Here is a 24,282-nt window from a genome sequence, read left to right as displayed (position 1 = left end):
TGTGTCCTGTCTCCCACAGATCGTGATCTCTGTATCTATGGGGGAACGGGACATCTGCTCCACCGATGTACACATAACCTGTCACCTTCAGTTTTAATCTCAGCAGTCTTCAGTTTATGATCCTCCAGGACAAGGGATAAATCTTTATTGCGCATTTCATTCCACTCCATCAGCTGATACAGAAGCTCCACAGTGTGGAAGTTCACCTCGTAGGGCACCAACCTGTTCCCAAACACTGCTTGCAGCCACATGTCAATCTATCAGAATACAAAAGGAAAGTTCAGCTCTCTATAACAAAGGATTATTCAACTTTTCATTTTGTGCCATTCTTGAGATCTCTGCTGTCGGAGAATAAAAACATTGCTCATATCCAGAGACTGAAAAAAACAATTCTAATATGGATAGCAGCTGAGCAATTATTACAATTGTATCCAGTCTAGACTAGGCACAATCATCTCTTGTCCTGACTGTTTGCCACAATGTATCAGTGCAAGCAAAATCTATCAGTTTGGACATGATTTAGTTTACAGAGGATTTTCTAGGCTGGACAGAATTGTACCAAATCCTCAGCTGTTCAGGATATGAATAGCTTCAGGGTTTTTTGTTTTTTTTTTAACTGACATCAGGAGCTTTTGGCTAAAATTTACTTGTAGCTGTGGCAAAACATACGTTGGTACGATGGATTTTTCGTCTTGACACATGGTCTCCCCATGGTTTGTATGAACAACTTATAGTTGTTTCTTATAGACATATTTGCCCAGTTGATATATAGGTTATATATTTTCTATTCCATGTCCTTAACTTCAGCGTTTTATCTCCCTCCTGCCCCTCCAAAAAAAAAAAAAAAATCCTCCCTCAGTTTCCGTATCCTTAACGCAAGTTATTTCTATATCCTATTTGTGTCATCCTCTCTGCGTCTCTACGTCTAGCTTCTAAAACTGGCAATCATATGATCAACCATGACCTCATGAATATTTAATTGGTTTATGTCACTACTATACCCAGATTGTATCCAGTCCCTTTAAAATACCATTCCTCTAAATCCCCATTGTTGGGCTTAAACCAGGGCTGTGGAGTTGGAGTCCATTTTGGTAGAGTCGAAGTTGATATAAAACGGGGCGAATCCTAACATATATAATACATTGGATACAGTAGTACAAGATGTGAAGTAAATGGTTTCATAATAATTTGGGAAAGTTATAAAATGTCCTATAAATGTCTGTTTCGGCATTTAGTTGAGATGAATTTGTGCTGCACTTTATGTACATGCTCAGTGGTAATGCAGTGCTCTAGAGTCAGGGAAATTCAAGAGTCTGAGTCGGTGGTTTGTCTCATCGACCCCACAAACCTGGCTTAAACGTACAAAACAAATAAGGTGACAGGCTTTGCCTTTGATTTTTAGCTTTGCCACCTGGGATATACTACATATTTGTTTCTCTATATAGGAGCATCTTTGGTATATCCCCAATCAGTGGTATTTGGTTTCTGTTGTCATGGGAGTGCTTTATGCTCCATTCTCAGGTATCACGCAACAATGCCTTAGTTCTGCGATTCACTAGCAGGAGACCACATCACCAGGGGTGGGGGAGGGGGGGTGGCACTCATACGTCACTTGACACCGGTTACCAACTCTGTGTGCTCTGCCCACGACCCGGAGTGGACGCCACACGATGATGCGTGTGCTCCAAGGTCTAGAGGTTGTGGTCCACTGACCGGAAGTGACAGCACGTGACCAGAAATGACACAATATGATGGCGCGTGCACCCCAATGCCACCAGGGGGCCAACGACAGGAAAGAGCGTCAGAAGCCTGAGTTGAGCACACCTGTCTATAAAGTGGCACATAATATGGAGCGCTTTGGACAGACCTCTGACAACTGGTCAGACCTCACATTTAGTTCCTTGCCACTACAGGAGCTTTTCTCCAATTAATCACACCTGTATATTCTTTATACTCCCCTGATGAATCCTCCACACGGAGGAGGAAACGCATAGGCTGGTAACATTTTCATGGGTAATACCAAAGCAGCTTCACACTTGGGAACTGTCCTTATGAGGGTGGGAGCAATGCAAGGGTACACCAGAGGAGTGTAGAACTGAACACACACACAAACTTTCTTTCTGCTCCTGTGCCACAGGCTTGCTGATGGTAGAGTGATTTTCTAGACTGGTGAGACCAAACCATTTTGTATTTGAGCACTGGTTTATCTTGAGCATTAACACTTTATTATGTTATATGTGGGCTGTCATGTGGCTTTTATATCCTAGGCTTTTATACAGGGATATCAATAAAGGTTATTTTTTATTTTAAGAAAATGCACTATGCCTGCTGAACTTGATGATCATTCTGCAGCCAGCAAAGTTGGGAAATAGAGATGGTAAAAGCACAACAGTGCAAAATTATATATTAAAAATAAAAAAAAAAAATAGAATTAGACCTACTGGTAATTCTGTTTCTAGGAACCTTCCACGACAGCATAGGAGGTTGTCTCCACACGCTAATGGGGGACAGAAAGCACAAAGAGGTTAAAAGCCCCTCCCACCTCTTACTCGCCTGTGACTTATAACGAACACCATAGCACCGGTTACCTTTAGGCTCCCAGAAATTATCCAAGGAACATAAGGAGGGAATTCGTGCTGTCATGGAAGGTTCCTAGAAACAGAGTTACTGGTAGGGCTAATTCTATAGTCTCTAGTCACCTTCCACGACAGCATAGGAGGAATACCAACCAATTCTGCACTGGAGGAGGGAAGGGGGGGGGAGACAACGGCCTGGAGTACTTTTCGGCCAAAGGCTAGATCCCTATTGGACAATAAGTCCAAATTTATAGTGCCTGGTAAAGGTATGTAGTGATGATCATGTTGCAGCCCTGCATATCTGCTCGGTGAATGCGCCTGCTCTCAGCCCAGGAGAATGAGGTAGATCTCATAGAATGGGCCTTGACCCTGGTCAGGATGTCATGTTCTGAGCCAGATCTGTTTCGGATATGGTCCTCTTGATCCAATTCGCGATGGAACTCCACCACCTTTTTCCCTTTATTTCGACCCAGTGGTTGTACAAAAATTTTGGTCTACTCTCCAGGAACTGGTTTGTTCTAGGTAGCGCAAGATTGTACGCTGAACATTGAAGGTATGGAATTCCTTCTCTTTTGGGTTTGCTGGATTCTGGCAAAAAGAGTGGCGGATGATGTCTTGTGACCGGTGGAAATCAGACACAACCTTAGGAAGAAAGGTCGGATCAAGACGGAGAATTATAGAGTCGTCTCTAATTATTAAATAAGGTTCTCTTATTGATAAAGCTTGCTACTACCCTATGCGTCTTGCTGTAGTTATGGTGACAAGGAAGGCTGCTTTGCATGAGAGGAGTTCAAGAGTACAGGAAGACAGAGGCTCAAACGGTGGACCTGTGAGACCTTTGAGGACCAAATTTAAATCCCAAGAAGGGACAAGAGTCTGTTTTCTGGGATGCAGTCTAAGGGCTGACACCATGAACCTTCTAATCCAACGATGGTCGGCTAAGTCCTGATCGAATACGGAACCAAGGGCAGAGACTTGAACCTTCAGAGAACTGGGTTTAAGGCCTAATTCTAGCCCTTTTTGTAGAAAATCCAATATTTGTGAAACATTTGGATGGAAGGGATCAGGTAGATTAGGAAGGCACCAGGATAAAAACTTCTTCCACACCTTATTATAAATAGCATTGGTGACTGGTTTCCTAGATCTCTGTAAAGTACTAATTACCATGTCCGAAAGTCCTCTAGCACGAAACACCTGGGCTTCAGTAACCAGGCAGCTAGATTCAGCATTTGGGGATTCGGATGACAAAGTTGCCTCTGCAAAAGAAGGTCTGCGTCCACCAGTAAATAAACTGGCCCGTCTATTTGGAGCTTGACTATGAGGTTGAACCAGCTCCTCATTAGCCATACAGGAGCTACTAGGATGATTAGTATCTGATCTCCCGGATCTTCTGAAGAGTTTTTGCCAGCATTGCAATCGGAGGAAACGCGTATGCCAACCGGAAGCTCCACTTTTGAGCAAAGGCATCCACTCCCATGGACTTGTCCCTGGGGTTTAAGGAAAATCGTAGTTACTTACCGATAACGGTATTTCTCTGATCCCATGACGGCACCACGGAGAGAGGGATCCGCCCTCAGGGACAGGAAACCTACAGATGAAAAGGGCAGTAACTCTCTCCCACATCAGTTGGTTTACAGAGAATTACACAGAACTTTCAACTGCAACTCTAATGGTTATAAAAATCCAAAATTAATCAAATTAAGCTTAATAGAGGCAGCGTGTGGCTAAGTACTAAAGCTAACTAACTCACTCTAAAGGTAGTGTCACACTTAGCGATGTACCAGCGATCCTGACCAGCGATATGACACGGTCAGGATCGCTGGTACATCGCTAAGTGGTCGCTAGTGAGCTGCCACACAGGCAGATCTCACTAGCGACATCGCTGGGGACGGGGGTCGCTACTTACCTGTCACACCAGGCGATCCTGCGTCCTCCCGCCCGGCTCCATGCGTCGCTCGTCGTCACAGCAGGAAGCTGACGACGAGAAACGGTCCAGGACGTTCTCGCGCGATCAGCGATAAGCAGCGGGGGAGCAGGTTGTAGGTAATTATCACACACAGCGATATCGCTAGCATTATCGCTATAACGTCACAAGTTATAGCGATATTGCTAGCGATATCGCTTAGTGTGACATGCCCTTAATGTGCACACCTGTGTGTGAAAGGGAGGGGATGTACGGGTGCCGTCATGGGACCAGAGAAATACCTTTATCGGTAAGTAACTACGATTTTCTCTTTGCCCCATGACTGCACCACGGAGAGAATTACAAAGATTGTACATCTAGGGAGGGACCACCGCCTCCAGAACCCTTTTCCCAAAGGTGAGCTCTGAAGAGGAGGTTAAGTCTAGACGGTAATGTTTGAAAAATGTAGAGGAGGAAGACCAAGTGGCAGCTCTACATATCTGGTCTATTGAAGCGCCCGTTTTCTCCACCCAGGATGATGCCACTTCCCTGGTTGAGTGGGCCCTTACGTCCTCTGGGATGACAGCCCCACAAGAGGAGTAGGATAGGGTGATGGCCTCTCTTATCCACCTCGCCAGTGAGGCCTTCGATGCTTTTTTACCCTTCCGAGGACCCTGAAAACAGAAACAGAGCCCTATCCTTCCTAAACTCCCTCGTGGTTGTCAAATATTGGACCAGGCATCTTTTTACATCTAAAGCGTGTAATACCTCTTCTGTTTTGTTCTTGGGATTGAGACAGAAGGAGGTTAGGGAGATTTCCTGGGTCCTTTGAAACTGTGAAGACACCTTGGGGAGATATGCTGGGTCGGTTCTAAGAATTACCCCATCATCCAGAACTTGCGTGAAGGGTGAATGGGCAGACAAAGCTTGTATATCACTAATGCGGCGGGCAGAAGTTAAGGCTAAGAGGAGGGAGGTCTTAAGGGACAATATTTTTAAGTGACCCTCCGCTAGGGGTTCAAAGGGAGATTTGGTTAGTGCATTTAGCACTAGGTTTAGATCCAAGGGGGGGGGGGGGGTGCGTAGGGGGATCGGCCTGGATCTACTTGAGGCTCTAATGAATCTCATAACCCATTATTTTTGGCTAGGTCATGGTTATACAAAGCTCCCAAGGCCGCCACCTGTACTTTTAAGGTGCTGGTAGCTAACCCCTTTTCCAACCCCCTCTGTAGGAATTCCAGAATCTTGTCTATCGGGATTTCGCCCGTTGGGTCGGAGTCTGACACTGACATGAGTTTTTTTTCCACACTTTGCCATACGCTTTAATGGTTACTGGCTTTCTGCTTTGTAGTAGCGTGGTTACCAAGTTTAACGAGAAGCCCTTGTTAATTAGGAGCTCCCTTTCAAAAGCCAAGCTGTCATGTGAACGTTTTTTATGTGAGGGTGATACACTGGTCCCTGGGATAGCAGGTCTGGAGTTTCTGCGAGAACCCAGGGATCCATTACGGACATTCTTCTCAGCCAGGAGATCCATATTCTCCGTGGCCAGAAGGGCGCTATTACCACTACCGTCGCCTTGTCCCCCCGTATTTTCCTCAGTACTAAGGGGGATGTGAAATATTGGGGGGAAAGCGTACGCCAGATGATAATCCCAGGGTATCGTGAAAGCGTCTAGAGCTACTGGGCCCCACCGGGGATTGATTGAGCAGCAGGTTTCCAACTTCAGGTTCTGACTGTTCGCAAATAAGTATTTCTGGCTGGCCACAGAGTTTCACGATCTGGTTGAAGACTAACTGGCTTAGTTCCCACCCCCCGTTTTAGACGTGTCCTGCTTAAAAAGTCCACCGTTCAATTTTCTGAACCTTTTATCTGAAGGGCTGTCAGGGATTCTAGATTGTGTTCTGCCAGGTGGAAGATGGACTTTGTTACCTCCATCAGTGGTCGGGATCTGGTGCCCCCCTGGTGGTTTAGATATGCTACAACTACCTGGTTGTCTGAGAAGACCCTTGTGTGATGGGAACGAAGTGAATCTAGAAAATGAATGAGCTAGTTTTACTGCCATCAGCTCCTTCATATTTGAGGAAACAAACTCTCTTCCCTGGGTCCAGGGCCCTTGTGCCACCTGGTTGCCTAGATGTGCACCCCACCCCCAGGGGCTTGCGTCCGTAGTTAGGATCTTTGTCGCATGCAATGCCCAAGGAACCCCCTTGGCTAGGTTGGCTGGAACTGTCCACCACGTTAAGGAATGTATTGTCTCTGGTGAGATGTTTAACTGCATGTCCAAATTCCCGTGTAGGGAAACATCTACGTCTAATATCTCCCACTGTAAATCTCGAGTATGGCTCTGTGCTCACTCAACTGCTGGCATGCAGCCTATCATTGACCCCAATAGTGACATTGCTTTTCTCAGGGTAGTGTTTCGGGAAGCTATCATTTGTGACGCCATTTGTGCCATTTTTTGAACCTTCGCCTGTGGAAGATAACAAAACCTGACTTGGTACGAGTCTGGACTTGGGCAAGTTCAGCATCCAACCTAGACTCAGTAGAGACCTCATGACCATGTCGAATTGTTTGCAGTGGTGAAAGGTGACCCCTATTATTAAGAGATCATCCAGGTATGGGACTATCAATGTTTTGCTCTCTTATGTGGGCCATTACCTCTGACATTACCTTTGTAAATACCCTTGGAGCAATGGCTAGCACGAAGGGGAGGGCTCTGAACTGATAATGTTTTATCTCCCCCTGGATTGTCACCGCCACCCTGAGGCATTTCCTGTGGTCTCTGAATAGGCACATGGTAATATGCGTCCCTTAAGTCTAATACGGCCATGAATCAAGATGGGGGAAGCATTTTTATACAAGATTTTATTGTCTCCATTTTGAAGTGCTGAATTTCTAGGAATTTGTTCAGCCTATTTAGATTTATGATCGACCTGTAAGATCCATCTGGCTTCTTGCGAAGGAAGAGAGGGGAGTAGAAGCCTTTGCCCCTGTCCTAGTAGGGGGACTTCTTGTAACACGTTTTTCTCTCTTAGATTCGTCATTTCTTGTTGTAGAGCCAGCTGCTCGTGTGATGTCCTTTGGGGCGTTATCACAAAAGAATCGTTTGGGAGGGTAATGAATTTTAGCCTCAGACTTTCCTTTATTATGTTTAGTATCCATGAACTCGGATATTTTTTCCCAGGCCTGGAGAAAGCCTTTATTCTTGTTCCTTCTATCCTCCCATCCTTCTTTGTTCCCTTTTGGGGGGCTTCCTCCGCATAAACCTTCTGTTCCGAAAAGGCCGTTTGTATGGCTGGCTGGGGAACCCGGGAAAGGATTTCTTCTTGTCCCCTGCTTTGTCCAAGATGTCGTCCAGCGTTGGGCCAAATAAGAATTCCCCCTCGCACAGGATTGCGCACAATTTGTCTTTTGTCTACAAATCTCCCAGCCAGCATTTCAGCCATAAGGCGCGTCTTGCGGCATTTGAGAAGGCCGCTGTCCTGGCTGCCAGCCTGGTTGAGTCTACCGACGCATCCGCCAGAAAAGCTGCGGCTCCCTTCATTACCGAAACTGATCTGTGTTTCTCTCTGGACTTTCCCCTTTATCTGAGAATCTAAATGGTCCAGCCAGACCATCAGGGCATGCCGTACACGTGGCTGCTATGGCTGGCTTTAGCCCCCGTCCTGCTGCTTCCCAAGCGTTTTTTAAAAAGTTTCAGCTTTTTTATCCATTGGGTCCTTCAGGGTACCCATGTCGTCAAAGGGCAGGGCAAATTTTTTTAGAAGCTTTTGAGACCGCTACATCTAATTTAGGTGCTTTGCTCCATAAAGGTGCAGGCCAGGTCGTTAAAGGGGCATTTTCTCTTTGGTGTTAGGACTTTTTTGTCCGGCTTTTTCCAATCTCGATTGATGAGGGAGTGGATTTTCTCATTAAATCGGGAAAGCCCTCCTTTTTTTTGCTCTAGCCCTCCGAACATTATATCTTGGGCCGTTTTCTTAGGGCGTTCATCTACCAGTCCCATAGTTGTCCTCACAGCTTTTACCAGGGCGTCCGTCTCCTCAATGGGAAAGCAGCTGCGTCCCCCTTCTGAGGATGACGAAGAGGACTGGGAGGATGATGAATTACTTGAGTCGGATAGTTCACGTCCCGACTCACTGACGCTTGACTCTGGGGATCTATGCCTGGACCGGCGCTTCTTCTTTGAAGTTCTGGCGCCCTTAAGGGCGTCTTCAACCTGGGTTTTTATTAATGTTTTGAGGTCTAAAGCAAACCTCGGGGATTCCTCCTGTATGGTCTGCTCTATGCAAGAAGGCACAGAGCTTTTTCTCCCACGCAGGGGGTAGCTCCTCCGTGCATATAGCACATACCATGTGTTTAGATTTGGTAGTGCATTTACGCCCCTGAAAAAGAAAAATTAATAATCGCAAATTAACGAGCGGGCATTCACGGAGATCACTCACCCCCCTGTGGAACGAACGATACCGTCTCGTGCGTAGGAAATATCTCCACTCCTGAATCCACTTCTGGCTGTGCCGTCATGGTGGAGCTTTGGCTGCGCCGCGATCCCGTATGACCGCTGCTGCTGCGCTGCTGGGAAGTCACGTTGGCGCTGTAGGTGCTGGTGCGGTTCCTGCATTTGCTGTGGTCCCTTTTTCGGTGACCGCCACCGTGTCTCCTTCTCCCTCTGCGGTTTCCCACTCATGGTGACCGCTTCCTTCTCCTTCAGCGTGGCTTTTTAAACCTTATTTCCCCTTTTTTTTCTTAAATTTGCCGCCACCACCCCCTTCCCAGGGATCCATGCGCCCCGCCAGAAGTCCCGCCCCCCGCCAGAAGTCCCGTGCCCCCCTTTTTTTAAGGGAGCTGTAATGGCGCGCGCATCCAACCGGCATTCGGCGCCGTCTCCTGCGCCCTCCCGGCGTGTCCTGTACTCGCAGCTCCGGTGGCCGCCGCCCCTGCTCTGCGCTGTAGTGGCCTGCCCGCCTCGCGGCTCCCGGTGGCCGCTGCCGCCTCCCCCGCTCCAAGGTATGGCAGTCTCTGACCTGTGGCCCTCGGTGACCGCCGCCACCTGCACAGACTGTCTTGTCCGGCTCGCCAGAGCTCTCCTGTAGTTACCGCCGTCACTATACTGCAGGAGGTAACCCCCTTTTTTTTTTTCCATTCTTGGGATAGGCAGACTTCTCCTGGCTTCTTCACTGCTTCTCCCCACTCACACTCAAGGCCCGCCGACCCCGGTGGTGGTGCTTCGGGGGGGGGGGGGGGGAGCCTGTTCAAGGCCTCGACTCAGCTGAGGCAGGGAGCCCCGCTGCCTATCACCGGACTGGATCAGTCCCCAGAATCCTGCGACGACTTGTCAGGTACGTGCTGTAGGTTCCCCTTTAGGGACAGGAAACCAACTGATGTGGGAGAGAGGTACCGCCTTTTTCATCTGTAGGTTTCGTGTCCCTGAAGGCGGATCCCTCTCTCCGTGGTGCCGTCATGGGGGAAAGAGAAAAATAGGCTTTGACCTGTATATTTTGACTCAAAGCGAGTAAATCGATTTCCGGTAGGTCCCACCTGTCTACCAACGTCTTGAAGATTCCCTTGTTCAGGCTCCATTCTCATGGCTGTATGTCCAGACGGCTCAGGAAATCTGCCTGAAGGTTGGAGGACACTTTTAAATGGGACGGCTGTCAGGGAGAGATGTTTTTCGGCCCAACAGAATATTCGGCTTGAAATGCCCTTTAGACTGTTGAACCTCATGCTCCCCTGAAGTTTGAGGTGGGCTACTGTAGTCATGATGTCTGAATACACTCTGACATCCAGAGATCAGACTGTTTGCCACCAGAAGAGCTTCCTCCACCGCCTTCAGCTCCCTGAAGTTGGAGGATCTGGCACTTTTCTTCTGACTCGTGTGTCCCTGGAAAGGAGTATGATACCATGGCCCCTCAGGCTCTCTTGCTGGCATCGGATGTTAGAGGAGACTGAGACCAGCTTACACCTCTGCAAAGATTTTTAGGGCTCAACCACCAAGCCAGGGAGGCCCTTACGCGCCCTGCAGTTAGCACTCTCTTGTTCAGCGAGCTGGGATTCCCGTTCCAGTTTTCGAGAATGTGGGCTTGAAGAACTCTGGAGTAGGCCTGAGCCCAGGACACTGATTGAATACAAGCCGTAAAGGAGCCTAGGACCGACATGGCTGCCCAAAAGGTAGTTGACTTCTGTTTTCGAAATCTGAGATCTTTGCCATCACAGCCAGGCGATGATCTTCTGGTAGAAAAGACATCTGTTTCTCAGAGTCTAGAAGGACCCCCAGAAACCTTGTTTTGGAGGGCTGAAGCGGAGATTTCTTTAAATTTGGGAGCCACCCCAGAGATCGCAGAAAATCTAGAGATTTTGCCATGTGACTCCTGAGGATCTTAGCGGGAGGCCCTATGACCAGCAGATCGTCCAGGCACATTGCGGATGCCCTATCTCCGAATATATGACACAGCCTCAGTGTTTGCTCAGGAGGGGCCTTTTTCCTATCAGTGGCTTTCTCCAGAATTTCATCAAGAGCTGGCCCAAAGATATATTCGCCTTTAAAGGGGATGGAGCACAACTTAATTTTAGAGGTGACATCCCCCACTCCACATTTTGAGCTAGAGGGCTCCTCTGGCGAAGTAGTTAGATTGAACCAAGGACCCGGCAGCGATACGAATCCACTCCATAGATGCATTGGCCAGGAAGGTAGTCGCCCTCTGGAGTAAAGGCAGAGAGTCCAACAATTCTCCTCTTGAGGTTCCCTGGGATATGTGATTTTCCAAATCATCCAGCCACCGGAAAAGGGATCTGGCCACACAGGTGGACTATGTTGGACTTTAGTGCAGAGGTGAATGTTTCCCAGGATTTTTCTTTAGCAGACTTTCTATCCATTGGATCCTTCGGCTGTGAAGAATCCTCAAAAGGGGAGTGCAGTCTTTTTCGATACTCTCGACACCTGTACATCCACCTTAGGAACATCCCATCTAGGAGAGTCACCCTCCAGAGGAAACCTATGTTTAAATTCTGAGGGGATGGTCAGGCGTTTCTCTGGAAGCTCCCATTCCTGGGAGATCATATCCAGGATGTTTTTATGCACCTGGAAGCCAGTCTGTCTCACTGTTTTTAATCCACCAAACATTTCATCCTGAACAGACTGGGGGACCGACTCCTCCTCCAATCCCATAGTGCTACATACTGCGCTCAACAGCTCCTCTATATACTCTGAGAAAAAAAAAAAAGATTTTCTAGCCTCCAAAATATTAGGGGCTATAGAATCTTCCCATTTCCCAAAAGATGAAACATATGAGTGTTCGGACTCTGAGTCCTCCATTTGGATTTTCCTCTTTTTAGAGGTAGACAGTCCCAGAGAAGGAGGTGGCGGAGGTAAGGCCATGTGCACACGATGCAGATTTGCAGCGTTTCCGCAGCGGATTTTACCGCGCAGAAACGTTGCATATCCGCATTGTGATGTACAGTACCTTTAAAATGAATGAAAAAAAAAAAAAAAACGCTGTGCAGACGCTGCGGATTTTTCCGCGCGGTTTTCCTGCGGTACAAAATCCGCAGCATGTTACTTCTTTTGTGCGGTTTTCTATCTCCCCTGTCACCAAATCCGCAGGGGGAAGACCGCAATGGAAAACCGCACAAAAACCGCGTGAAAAATGGAAGAAATCCGCAGGAAAAATGCAGGTCATTTGACCTGCGGTTTTCTTCCATTCTGCACGGAAAAATCCGCAGGGCTCAAAACTCCGTCTGCACTCAGCCTAAAGGCGGCTAAGGAGGATTGAACCTCCTGCTTAACAAGGGTGCAAATTTTGAGGAAAGAGGGGTGTTCTGCTCTAACCATTTTATCCATGCACACTTGACAGAGAGTCTTTTCCCATAGCGAGGGAAGCTTCATATTGCAGATAGCACATTTGGGAGTCTTTTTGGCAGGGACTGTATGAGCAGACTGGTCTCCCTGAAAGAAAGGGAGAGAAGTGTAAGCAGAGGGACCATCTAACCCCATGCCCAGAACCCTAGCCTAGGACCCACACCGCACACAGACTTACTGGGGCAGCGCTGGGCTCTGCAGGAGCAGGGCAGGAAGCACCATTAATAATGAGAGATCAGTCTTAACTGGAGGTGTTTTCTGGCAGGTTTACCGTATATAGAAATAAACCCTGCCCTCAGTGCAAGTGAACGTTCCCCTCCTCCCCAGATCCCGAGAAGGCTGCCGCTTGGCCTCTGCGTGAGTTCGGCGATACAGAGGTCGCAAGAGGCCGAAACCGGAAGATCATGCGTTCCAGCGTGGAACTCAAGGCCCGGAAGCGACATGCACCATTTGATGACGTTACTTCCGGAACGCCGAACAGCACGTACGGGAAGAGGAAAGACCGGAGAGAGCTCAGGGAGGCCTCTGGTATGGGGATTACTGGCCCACTTTACCCCATGTGGGAACGCAGAAGGGCCAGGAAGGTCCCAGAAACCACCGACCTACGGGGAGACGGGAGCAGTACAGAGGAGGAAGGCAGAGCCCTTGACCACCACTGCCCGGCTACTCTGCTACTTTTTTTTTTTTTTTTACCAAGGTAACTGCAGTCGCCGGCCACGCAGCATACATGATAACCTCTCCATGCCCCATGGGGGACAGGAAAGACACCTGAGAGTAGTAGGGGCTTTTAACCTCTGTGTGCTTCCTGACCCCCATTAGGGTGTGGCGACAACCTCCTATGCAGTCCTAGAAGGTGACTAGAGAAAAAAAAATGACAATATATATCAATTATTTTTAGCCCAATACACATGTGCTTAAGTTAAAAAAAAATTATATACCGTGTATATTTTTTTATTATGAGTTTTTTGCTTGCAGAATCTACAGTTTTATATTTTTAGAAAAATATAATCTCTCTTTTTCTATGAAAGAACAAATGGAAGTGAGAATGGATGTTTTGAGTTTTGCAGGTTTTTAGGCTCTGTATGTCAAGAATGGTCACATTCACTGACAGCAAGTGATCTAAAAACCATACAGAAACTATAACAAACTGTTACAAACTTACAGAACTTCAGATTAACCAATTCCTGAGTAGCGACAATCATAGTGTGCCAAAAGGTTGCCACTGCTGCTGTCACTATCATCTTGATACACCAGTGAAGCCCAGAGATAGGCTGAACTTCCTAGGAGGCAGTGCGGTTTCCCATAAACTAATAGGGTGTGCACCACCAATATAATACATGGAGATCAACCCAAAGCAATTTACAATTTAAAAACATTTAAAGTAGCCCATAGGCCACATGATTACACCAACTCAACTCTAATGAGAACCGAGCCATTCCCAAGCTAACAATGAAGAAGACAGGTACAAAATAATGGGATCAACAACCTAATACACGAGAGAGCTCACAAAATCACTTTGAACAACATAGCATGATATTTGAGGAATACCTGCATTGTCCATACAGTTATAGAGAGAAAGCGACCCCGTGCACAGCTTCATCGAGGTAAATTATATTTTCACCCCTGAAGCCAAACTTCACATGCCAGACATGCAAGCTGTTGGACGAAAAGTTGCAAAATCTAAAAGAGGTTAGCTACATTGAAAATCATTAAAGGGAAGGTGCCATGAAAAAAAAAAAAAATTTTCAGCAATTGAAAACATTTTAAAGAATTAATGTTTAAATTTTCTTAAAAAATATCATTTGTTTATAATTTAGCAAAACATGAAAAATAATTTTAAAAAGTTTGGCATTTCCACTTGTTAACACTAGGGGGAGCAGCTACTGAAATTTGACACAAAAACCTAGTGTACACCTAGCTCACATTACTGCCCTGCAGTAATTATGGGCGGAGTCTGCTGACATGGGTGTGATGTCACTCCTCTCCCCCCCTTCTGGGTGTTTGCTAAGGGAGAAGAGAGGATGACATCTAGGAACACAGTGAGTAGACATTTTGAAGGTGACAGAACAGTTATACTGACAAGTAGACAGTCACTGAGGATGGCAGGCAGAAAGGATTCTGAGAGCAGGGTGACAGCAGCACAGAGTATTTCAGGAGAGCAGTGTGCTGGTCTATGGGGAGGCACAGAGGGAGATATATGGGGGATGGAGCAGGGTGACAGCAGCACCGAGTATTTCAGGAGAGCAGTATCACACAGGATAGGATTAGATACACACCTCAGCAGTCAGTATCACACAGGATAGGATTAGATACACAGCTCAGCAGTCCGTATCACACAGGGGAGGATTAGATACACAGCTCAGCATTCAGTATCACACAGGGGAGGATTAGATACACGGCACAGCAGTCAGTATCACACAGGAGAGGATTAGATACACGGCTCAGCAGACAGTATCACACAGGAGAGGATTAGATACACGGCACAGCAGCCAGTATCACACAGGAGAGGATTACATACACGGCTCAGCAGACAGTATCACACAGGAGAGGATTAGATACACGGCTCAGCAGTCAGTATCACACAGGGGAGGATTAGATACATGGCTCAGCAGACTGTATCACACAGGACAGTATTACAGATATGCCCACACTGGTGAAACTTCCAGCGCCCCCCCTCCCCAATTATACACTAGACTATGGGCTGTATATGTCACGGTCCTCCTCAGACAGCCATAAAAGCTGTCATAAAAGAGAAGGTGTCAGATCACCAGAGATCACTGGGGCTGTGTGTGAGTGAGGAGGCGGAGACAGAGCAGGAGGACAGTGGAGCTGGAGCAGGAAGCACAGTGCCGAGCCTGGAGTAAGCAGGACAGAGGAGCATAGAGGCAAGTCACCCACACTCGCCACTCTCCATCCTTCTCTCCTCTGCTGACCACCTTCTCCATATCTACAGCCTCTCCTCACAACACAGGACCTGTTATGCCACAAGTGGTCCTGTGATAGAGGGTAAGTGGAGCTCAGCACATAGCACTGGGCTACAGTAAAATGGCGCCCAGCCACACCTACAGCAGTGAATGGTGCAGCCCAGGGCTGTGGAGTCGGTAAGCCAAACCTGCGACTCCGACTCCTCAATTTCCCTTACACCGACTCCACGACTCCCACACATATTGCTTATATTTAAGTGAAAAATTTATTGTAGTACAATGTGAACCTCAGACATTTAATCATTTTTATGATCCAATAATCAAGATATTTAGATAGAACAGAATATATATTGGCTGTACTACCTGGTTTTCATTCTTTTTGGTACAGATACGATATGGATAGACAGATATGGATAAATGGATAGATAGACCAGATTTCTAATCTGCTTTTGCTATTGAAAACATTATCTATGAGCTCAAAAACCTTTCAGGTGATGCAGTTTTTTAAAAAGATGATCAGCTTTTGCAGCTGAAAAACGTATCCTCAAAAAATACAGGAAAAACGCTGTGTGTGAATGTAGCCTTAGATCAGGAATATAACAGCCATTTATAGGACATTTCATAACTTTCCCAAACTCCTATGAAAAAAATATTCAGCACATCCTGCATTGAATTACTGTACCCAATTTATTATATATTTTAGGAGTCGAGTCGGTCCATTTTATACCGACTCCACCAAAATGAGCACCGACTCCACGACTCCGACTCCACAGCCCTGGTGCAGCCCACAGGGGCGTGCCCAGTATACTGCTAATGAGGCTGCAATGTTAAAGATGGGGTCGGGAACCGACCACAGTCTCCTTTGTCCAGGGACAGCCATATTTGCAGACTGTATGAGTCCTCCACAGATCTGCAAATCAAGATGGCAGCGCCCAGTGGCTACATTAAAACATTATTACAAACAAACCATAAATCCTAGTTAGTACAACATTTGCTCAAATGACATGTTTTGTTACTTACTCTTTTTTTGCAAATTATATAAAATTGTGGCACCTTCCCTTTAAGGAATGTGATATGCAAATTGCCTCTTCAGAGATAAAGAGGACTTTTACTCTACAGCACCACCTATTGGTAGTAGCGATCCTACAAGTCACAATCAACCCTTTAACGAATCTTGTAATATGACTTAGGATAAAAGCCAAATCAGAATCTCAATTTGCAGACAGGGTGTTTCGGGTTATTGGCCCTCGTCAGTGCAAAGTATGAGATCTGATTTGGCTAGGTGAGAGGCTCTGGACTGAGGTCTAAGGTTTCTCCTTGCGGAGAGTGACATACCAGCTCTGGCTTGTCAAGGTAAGGAGGCTTATTCGCCGTGCAATGCTCCTCTGGGAAATTTAATATGCAAATTGCCTCTTCAGAGAGAGAAAGAGGACTTTTACTCTAAGGTTTCTCCTTGTGGAGAGTGACATGTGAAGCGTTCTTAGGCTTGATTCACATTTGCGGTTGTGTCCACAGCATTTATGCCGCATTCATTCGCAAGCATCGTGTTTTCTCATCTATAACGTTGTGGACGCAGGTATATGCGTTCGTATGCTTTCAGCCGCGTTTCACTACACATGCGTCGTTTTGGTTTTTGCGGCGAGGCGCGGCTAACGCAACATGTTGCAATTTTTTAGGCGGCAATTTGCCGCTGCCATACACATGAAGCCGCTTGCGGAATGAATGCGTCAAAACAATGCATTACAGTCTATGAGAACGCATGCTAACGCTAGTACACGCGTTCGCTAGCGTTTCCGTACGCATGTGTTTTTCCTGATTAAACCTGTCTAGACACTGGTTAGCCACCCCCCACACAAGATAGATAAAGAGGGACTCGGCAGTCATTGTCCATTACTCTCAAGACTCTGGAGACAGCAAGACTTTACATCACCGAATTCCAGGCAAATGTAAGTATACAACCTAATGTCTGTGTGTCTTTTGTAATTTTACTCCCTGGAGTCTGTAATGTTCTGTCTTTCTTGCAGCATTCTTCAGCATGGCCTCTAGCCCTGAGCAGACAGGACAGGATTCTGAAGTGAGTACCTTTGCAACTATGGTTGGTAAGTATCACTGTACATATGTGCCAAAATCATGTTTTTCTTTTACAGAACACTTCATGAAGTGGCCAGGACCCAGACCAGCAGGAGCAGGACCAGCAGAGGGAGGCACAAGGACCGGTGGGCAGACGGTGTGCAAGTTTGTTTTTTTCTTTGAGTGTTGCTATTTTTTCTGTTTTTTTTTTTTTTGTTTGTTTTTTTTTTGGGGGGGGGGGGGGTGGAGGATTTTCCTTGTGTTATCTTGACAACAGTAATGTTTTTATTTCATTTCTAGGTTCCATTACGGGTGGAGGACTACATTGATAATGACATCCTCATCTCCCTTGTTGAGGAGAAAGTCGCCCTGTGGGACACCCGGCATCGTGACCACTCGGACATGGTGGTGCTTCGGCGGCAGTGGAATGAGGTGGCCAAAGAGCTGATGGGATGAATGGGACAATGCAACACCAAGAGCCAGAAAGGCTTGCATCACACACGGTTGTGTGATCCCGGCATAAAGTGCATTATTTAACCCCTTCACAACCCATCACGCCTACGTAGGCGTCATGAAAAGTCGTGCCCAAACGACCTATGACGCATACGTAGGCGTCATGCTATAAATAGCCCCCCTGTGGGTCGGGTGACCGGGGTCACTGAAAGGTCACCCGACCCGCACACAAGGGACACTCCCCGGTTAATCCCAGGGGGCGTGGCTTAGCCCCCACATGCCTACGATCGCTCTGATTGGCTGTTTCACTTTTAACAGCCAATCAGAGCGATTTGTAATATTTCACCAATGAAATTTGGTGAAATATAACAATCCAGCCATGGCCGATGCTGCAATAGCATCGGACATGGCTGGACACCGACACCCGCCCCCCCCCCACACCGACTGGCGGGGCCGATCGTCCCCCGCCACCAATGGACGGCGGCGATCGGTCGCTGCCGTCATCATCTGCTCCCCCTCCCCTTCCTATCACTCCCTCCCACCTTCCGATCCCCCCTGGGACCTCCGATGGTGCTCCCGGTGTCCCGCCGTGGCTCCCGGCGTTCCGCCGTCCGGATCATGGGCGCCGCATCTTGGAAAATGGCGGGCGCATACGCAGTGCGCCTCCCATTTTCCAAGATGGCGGCGCCCATGAATTTGCCGACTGCCCGTTCATTTTTCATTTTGATCACTGTGATACACTCTCACAGTGATCAAAATGAAAAAAAAAAAAAAGTAAATACACCCCCTTTTATCATCCCCATAGCCAGGCGCAAATAATAAAATAAAAAAAATATTTTTTTTCGGGTTAGGGCTGGAATTAGGGTTAGGGCTGGGATTAGGGTTATTATTAGGGTTGGGTTAGGGGTGTGTTGGGGTTAGAGTTGGAGCTAGAATTGAGGGGTTTCCACTGTTTAGGCACATCACGGGGTCTCCGAACGCGACATGGCGCCACGATTTACTCCAGCCAATTTTGCGTTCAAAATGTCAAACAGCGCTCTCTCCATTCCGAGCCCCGACGTGTGCCCAAACAGTGGTTTACCTCCACATATGGGATATCAGCGTACTCAGGAAAAATTGCACAACAACTTTGGGGGTCTAATTTCTCCTGTTACCCTTGGGAAAATAAAAAATCGGGGGCTAAAAAAATGATTTTTGTGAACAAAAATGATTTTTTTATTTTCACGGCTCTAAGTTATAAACTTCGGTGAAGCACTTGGGGGTTCAAAGTGCTCATCACACATCTAGATAAGTTCCTTGGGTGGTCTAGTTTACAAAATGGGGTCACTTGTGGGGGGTTCCCACTGTTTAGGCACATCAGAGGCTCTGCAAACGTAACATGACGCCCACAAATCATTCCATCAAGTCGGTATTTCAAAACGTCACTACTTCCCTTCCAAGCCCCGACGTGTGCCCAAACAGTGGTCTCTCCCCACATATTGGGTACCAGCGTACTCAGGACAAACTGGACAACTACTTTTGGCGTCCAATTTCTCCTGTTACCATTGTGAAAATAAAAAAATTGCGGGCTAAAAAATCATTTTTTGAGGAAAAAAAAAAATTTTTTTTTCACAGCTCTGCGTTATACACTTCTGTAAAGCACCTGGGGGTTCAAAGTGCTTACTATGCATCTAGATAACTTCCTTAGGGGGTCTAGTTTCCAAAATGGGGTGATTTGTGGGGGAGCTCCAAAGTGTAGGCAGACAGGGCCTCTCCAAACACGACATGGTGTCCACTAACGATTGGAGCTAATTTTCCATTGAAAAAGTCAAATGGCGCTCCTTCCCTTCTGAGCCCTGCCGTGCGCCCAAACAGTGGTTCCCCACCACATATGGGGTGCCAGCGTACTCAGGACAAACTGAACAGCAACTTTAGGGGTCCAATTTATCCTGTTACCCTTGTGAAAATAAAAAATAGCGGGCTAAAAAATCATTTTTGAGGAAAAAAATGATTTTTTATTTTCATGGCTCTGCGTTTATAAACTTCTGTGAAGCACTTGGGGGTTCAAAGTGCTCACTACACATCTAGATAAGCTCCTTGGGGGGTCTAGTTTCCAAAATGGGGTCACTTGTGGGGGGTTTCTACTGTTTAGGCACATCAGGGGTTCTGCAAACGCAACATGATGCCCACAGAACATCCCATCAGTCTGCATTCCAAAATCGCGCTCCTTCCCTCCTGAGCTCTCCCATGCGCCCAAACAGTGGTTTCCCCTGACATATGGGGTATCGGTGTACTCAGGACAAATTACACAACAACTTTTGTGGTCCAATTTCTCCTGTTAACCTTGTGAAAATAAAATATAGCGGGCTAAAAAATCATTTTTGAGGAAAAAAAATTTTTTTTTAATTTTCACTGCTCTGCGTCATAAACTGTGAAGCACTTGGGGGTTCAGTGTGCTCACCACACATCTAGACAAGTTCCTTGGGTGGTCTAGTTTCCAAAATGGGGTCACTTGTGGGGGAGCTCCAACGTTTAGGTACACAGGGGCTCTCCAAACACGACATGGTGTCCACTAACGATTAGAGCTAATTTTCCATTCAAAAAGTCAAACGGTGCTCCTTCCCTTCGGGACCCTGCCGTGTGCCCAAACAGTGGTTTATGACCACATATGAGGTATCGGTGCACTCAGGAGAAATTGCCCAACAAATTTTAGGATCCATTTATCCCATTGCCCATGTGAAAGTGAAAAAACTGAGGCTAAAAGAAAATTTTTGTGAAAAAAAAGTCTTTTTTTACGAATCAATTTGTGAAGCACCTGGCGGTTCAAAGTGCTCATATGCATCTAGATAAGTTCCTTGGAGGGTCTAGTTTCCAAAATGGGGTCACTTGTGGGAGAGCTCCAATGTTTAGGCGCACAGGGACTCTCAAAACGCGACATGGCAACCGCTAAATATTCCAGCATATTTTCCATTCAAAAAGGCAAATGGCGCTCCTTCCCTTCTGAGCCCTGCCGTGCACCCAAACAGTGGTTTATGACCACATATGACGTATCAGTGCACTCAGGAGAAATTGCCCAACACATTTTAGGATCCATTTTATCCTGTTGCCCATGTGAAAATGAAAAAATTGATGCTAAAAGAAAATTTTTGTTGGAAAAATTAAAATGTTCATTTTTTCCTTCCACATTGCTTTAGTTGGTGTGAAGCACCTGAAGGGTTAATAATCTTCTTGAATGTGGTTTTGAGTAGCTTGAGGGGTACAGTTTTTAGAATGGTGTTACTTTTGGGTATTTTCTGCCATATAGACCCCTCAAAGTGACTTCAAATGTGAGGTGGTCCCTAAAAAAAATGGTTTGTAAATTTTGTTGTAAAAATGAGAAGTCGCTGGTCAACTTTTAACCCTTATAACTTCCCAACAAAAAAAATTTGTTTCCAAAATTGTGCTGATGTAAAGTAGACATGTGGGAAATGTTATTTATTAACTATTTTGTGTCACATAACTCTCTGGTTTAACGAAATAAAAATTCAAAATGTGAAAATTGCGAAATTTTCAAAATTTTCGCCAAATTTCCGTTTTTTTCACAAATAAATGCAAACATTATCGACTTAAGTTTACCACTAACATGAAGCCCAATATGTCATGAAAAAACAATCTCAGAATCGCTAGGATCCGTTGAAGCGTTCCTGAGTTATTACCTCATAAAGGGACACTGGTCAATATTGCCAAAAATGGCCAGGTCATTAAGGTCAAAATAGGCTGGGTCATGAAGGGGTTAACCCTTTTTTTTTTTTATCCCCCTTCACAGTGACCAAAGTCAGAACCCGGTGGTGGTCAATGAAGGATCGCTTCAATAAGGACCTCAGGCAGGAGAACCAGGCTCGCAGTGGTGGTGGTGCAGCAAGGCTCAGGAAGTACAAGAATCACCATATGCTAGCTTTCCTGAGGCCCATCTTTGCTCAGAGAACATACCGTATATACTCGTGTATAAGCCAAGATTTACAGCCCTTTTTTTGGGCTGAAAGTCCCCTCTCTCGGCTTATACACGAGTCATATACCTGGGGGTCGGCGGGGGTGTCAGAGATCATACTTACCCCCCTGGCACGGTCTCTGCAGCCCCCCCCCCCCCCGCTTCTCCACATTCTCCCTTCCTGCCTTCAGTGGTCATGTGGTACCGCTCATTAAACTCATGAATGTGCTGCAGAGAACGCACCAGGAGGGGGTAAGTATGGCGATATTCGCCTGTCCGGGATCCATTGCTGCTCACCACTGTCTGCTGCATCCTGTGTCAGTGACGTTTAGGCAGCAGAGGGCGCGATGACTTGGTTAGTGCGTGATGCGCCCTCTGCTGGCTGAACAGTCACTGACACAGGAAGAGCAGACAGCAGTGAGCAGCGATGGACCCCAGACAGATGAATATCTCAGGTGCTGGGTCCTGAGCAGGAGAGGTGAGTATGGCATTTTTTTTGCAGCAGCAGCATATGTGGGCATAATATATGGATCATCTTATGGGGGAAGCATATGGGGGCATAACCTATGGAGCAGCATATGGGGGCATAACCTATGGAGCAGCATATGGGGGCATTATTAACCTTTGTGCAGCATTATATGGGGTGTATTTTGTATGGAGCATCTTATGGGGCCCATCATGAACTGTATGGAGCATTACATGGGGCTCCTGATTCAATATGGATATTCAAAAACATTTAACCTACTGATGTCTCAATTAATTTTACTTTTATTGGTATCTATTTTTATTTTTTAAATTTACCAGTAGCTGCTGCATTTCCCACCCTAGGCTTATACGCGAGTCAATAAGTTTTCCCAGTTGTTGTTTTTTTGCAAAATTGGGGGCTTATACACGAGTATATACGGTAAGTATTTTTGTGTTGTATTCCATTGTGTTGTGTTCCCTAATCTGATTTTTTTCTATTCCACAGGAGATGGCGCTTGTACAATTTATAGTTTTGTGGTACTAATGTTTGGCTTTTCTTTTCACAGCAGCTGGAGCAGCACCCTGGAACCTGGTTTGTCCTCTGGAGGTTCCTGCTACATCAAGGCCATCCACCAGTTCACGTGTCTGTTATGTCCAATTTGTCCCTCCCTTCTAATGTGTCTCTCCCGTTCCATGTTTCCACTCCTAATGTGTCCACCTCCATCCTTGATCTCTCAGACCCCACACATCTATTAGCCCCTTCCCCTGGAACCCCTTCAGCATCCACCCCAAGCCAATCATCCCATCTGCACCCCCCCCCCCCCCGTCTGTAACATTTCCCCCCCCCCCCTTCTGGCTATTAAAAAGTTCACACCACTATAATTTTGGTGCTGTTTTTTTTTTTTGCTAAATATATATATATATATATCATCATTTTTGGGCTCTTAAAAGTGATAGGGAAAAACTATGGTCAAAAAGATTCTATGTAATCAAACATGGTACCAATAAAAACAACAGCACGCTGCGCACAAGACGAGCCCAGACAGCTGAGTGACAAACGATAGCTCAGAAAATCTCAGCACAGAAATACAACAAAACTCAAAACGATGGCAGAATTACCCATAAACATTTTACCCCATTAGTTTTTCCCTCACCTTGTACAGTAAAGTAGACGGGGTCATCAAGACCAACTCACCTCACATAAAAAAAAGGCCCTTATGAAAAAGTTATGACAGACAGGGGAGGTGAGGTCCCGTTATGAAGGGGTTAAATTAACAAAAGAACCTGTCCCCTCTACAGAGGCTCTGATGGAGATGCTGGGACTTGTAGTTCTACGCTATCTAATACGCCGTGCTTTGGCCTGTACAAGCGGCACACACAGAGCCTCCTCCTGAAACGAGCTCGGACGCCCGCCCCTCCCTGGTGTTCACCTTCGCGCTCTTCTCGTCCATCTCTCCTTCAAACTCCCGCCACCGCCGGCTGCTTCGCTGACAAAAAAAAAAAAAGACTTGTGACAGGCGGTCGGCCAATCAGCGTTGACAGATTATCACGTGACGACACGCGCGCAGGGTAGCGTCTTGAATGGAGTGGCTGCTGTGAGGAGGTGATCACCGGAAAAGGCGGGGCTTCTTCCTCTATGCAGAGCTGATGGTTGCGGCAGGAGTTCCTCCTCCTCCACACAGGACGTCATCTCCAGCAGCCTCAGCCATGGAAGGAGGAGGCCCCGCCCATCCCTTTGATATCATCCCCTCACACACAGGAGCCGCTCCTTTCTAGATTCTACGTGCTACTGGCATCATGTGACACGTGTGGGGAATAGTCAGGGTTCCTGGCGTGGGGCTGCTTACTGGAGGAAGGCTCAGTGGGGAAGGGGGTGGTGTTACTTGCGAGGGGTTGTGTGTGTAATTAAGGGGGTGATGGGAGTTGTGAGGAATTGATGTGGAGGGGCTGCCGAGTTTTGGTTTGCTTGTTTTTCCTATTAATAGTATGGGGAGACAGGACTTGAGGTTTATTCCAGGCCACTGAGGGTTTGTGCTGACAGTCAGTAATTGGCAGCACATGTCCGCTCCGTCCACAGCGCTGCTGGATATAGA

The 24,282-nt window shown here is 46.7% G+C and overlaps 1 protein-coding gene across 2 annotated transcripts in view; it reads right to left on the bottom strand.

The window, feature by feature from the left end:
* Positions 1 to 23,803, bottom strand: part of HAUS1 (HAUS augmin like complex subunit 1) — a 50,415-nt gene extending 26,612 nt beyond the window's left edge. Inside the window, exons 1-2 of one of the 2 annotated variants that reach the window (XM_073551513.1) lie at positions 23,620 to 23,803; positions 86 to 257 (exon numbers count right to left, since the gene is read on the bottom strand). In XM_073551513.1, coding sequence (XP_073407614.1) covers positions 86 to 257; positions 23,620 to 23,640 — 193 coding nt within the window. In that variant the 5' untranslated portion in view covers positions 23,641 to 23,803. Of the gene's footprint in view, positions 1 to 85; positions 258 to 23,384; positions 23,577 to 23,619 lie in introns of those variants that run through there. The other variant, XM_073551514.1, reaches the window with a different exon arrangement.
* Positions 23,804 to 24,282: the final 479 nt, after the last annotated feature.

The sequence above is a fragment of the Dendrobates tinctorius genome, unplaced genomic scaffold (genome assembly GCF_039654945.1).
Source record: "Dendrobates tinctorius isolate UK_male_01 unplaced genomic scaffold, ASM3965494v1 ptg000177l, whole genome shotgun sequence".
In the NCBI taxonomy this organism is placed as follows: Eukaryota; Metazoa; Chordata; class Amphibia; order Anura; family Dendrobatidae; genus Dendrobates; species Dendrobates tinctorius.
This window is presented reverse-complemented; position numbering and strand designations above follow the sequence as displayed.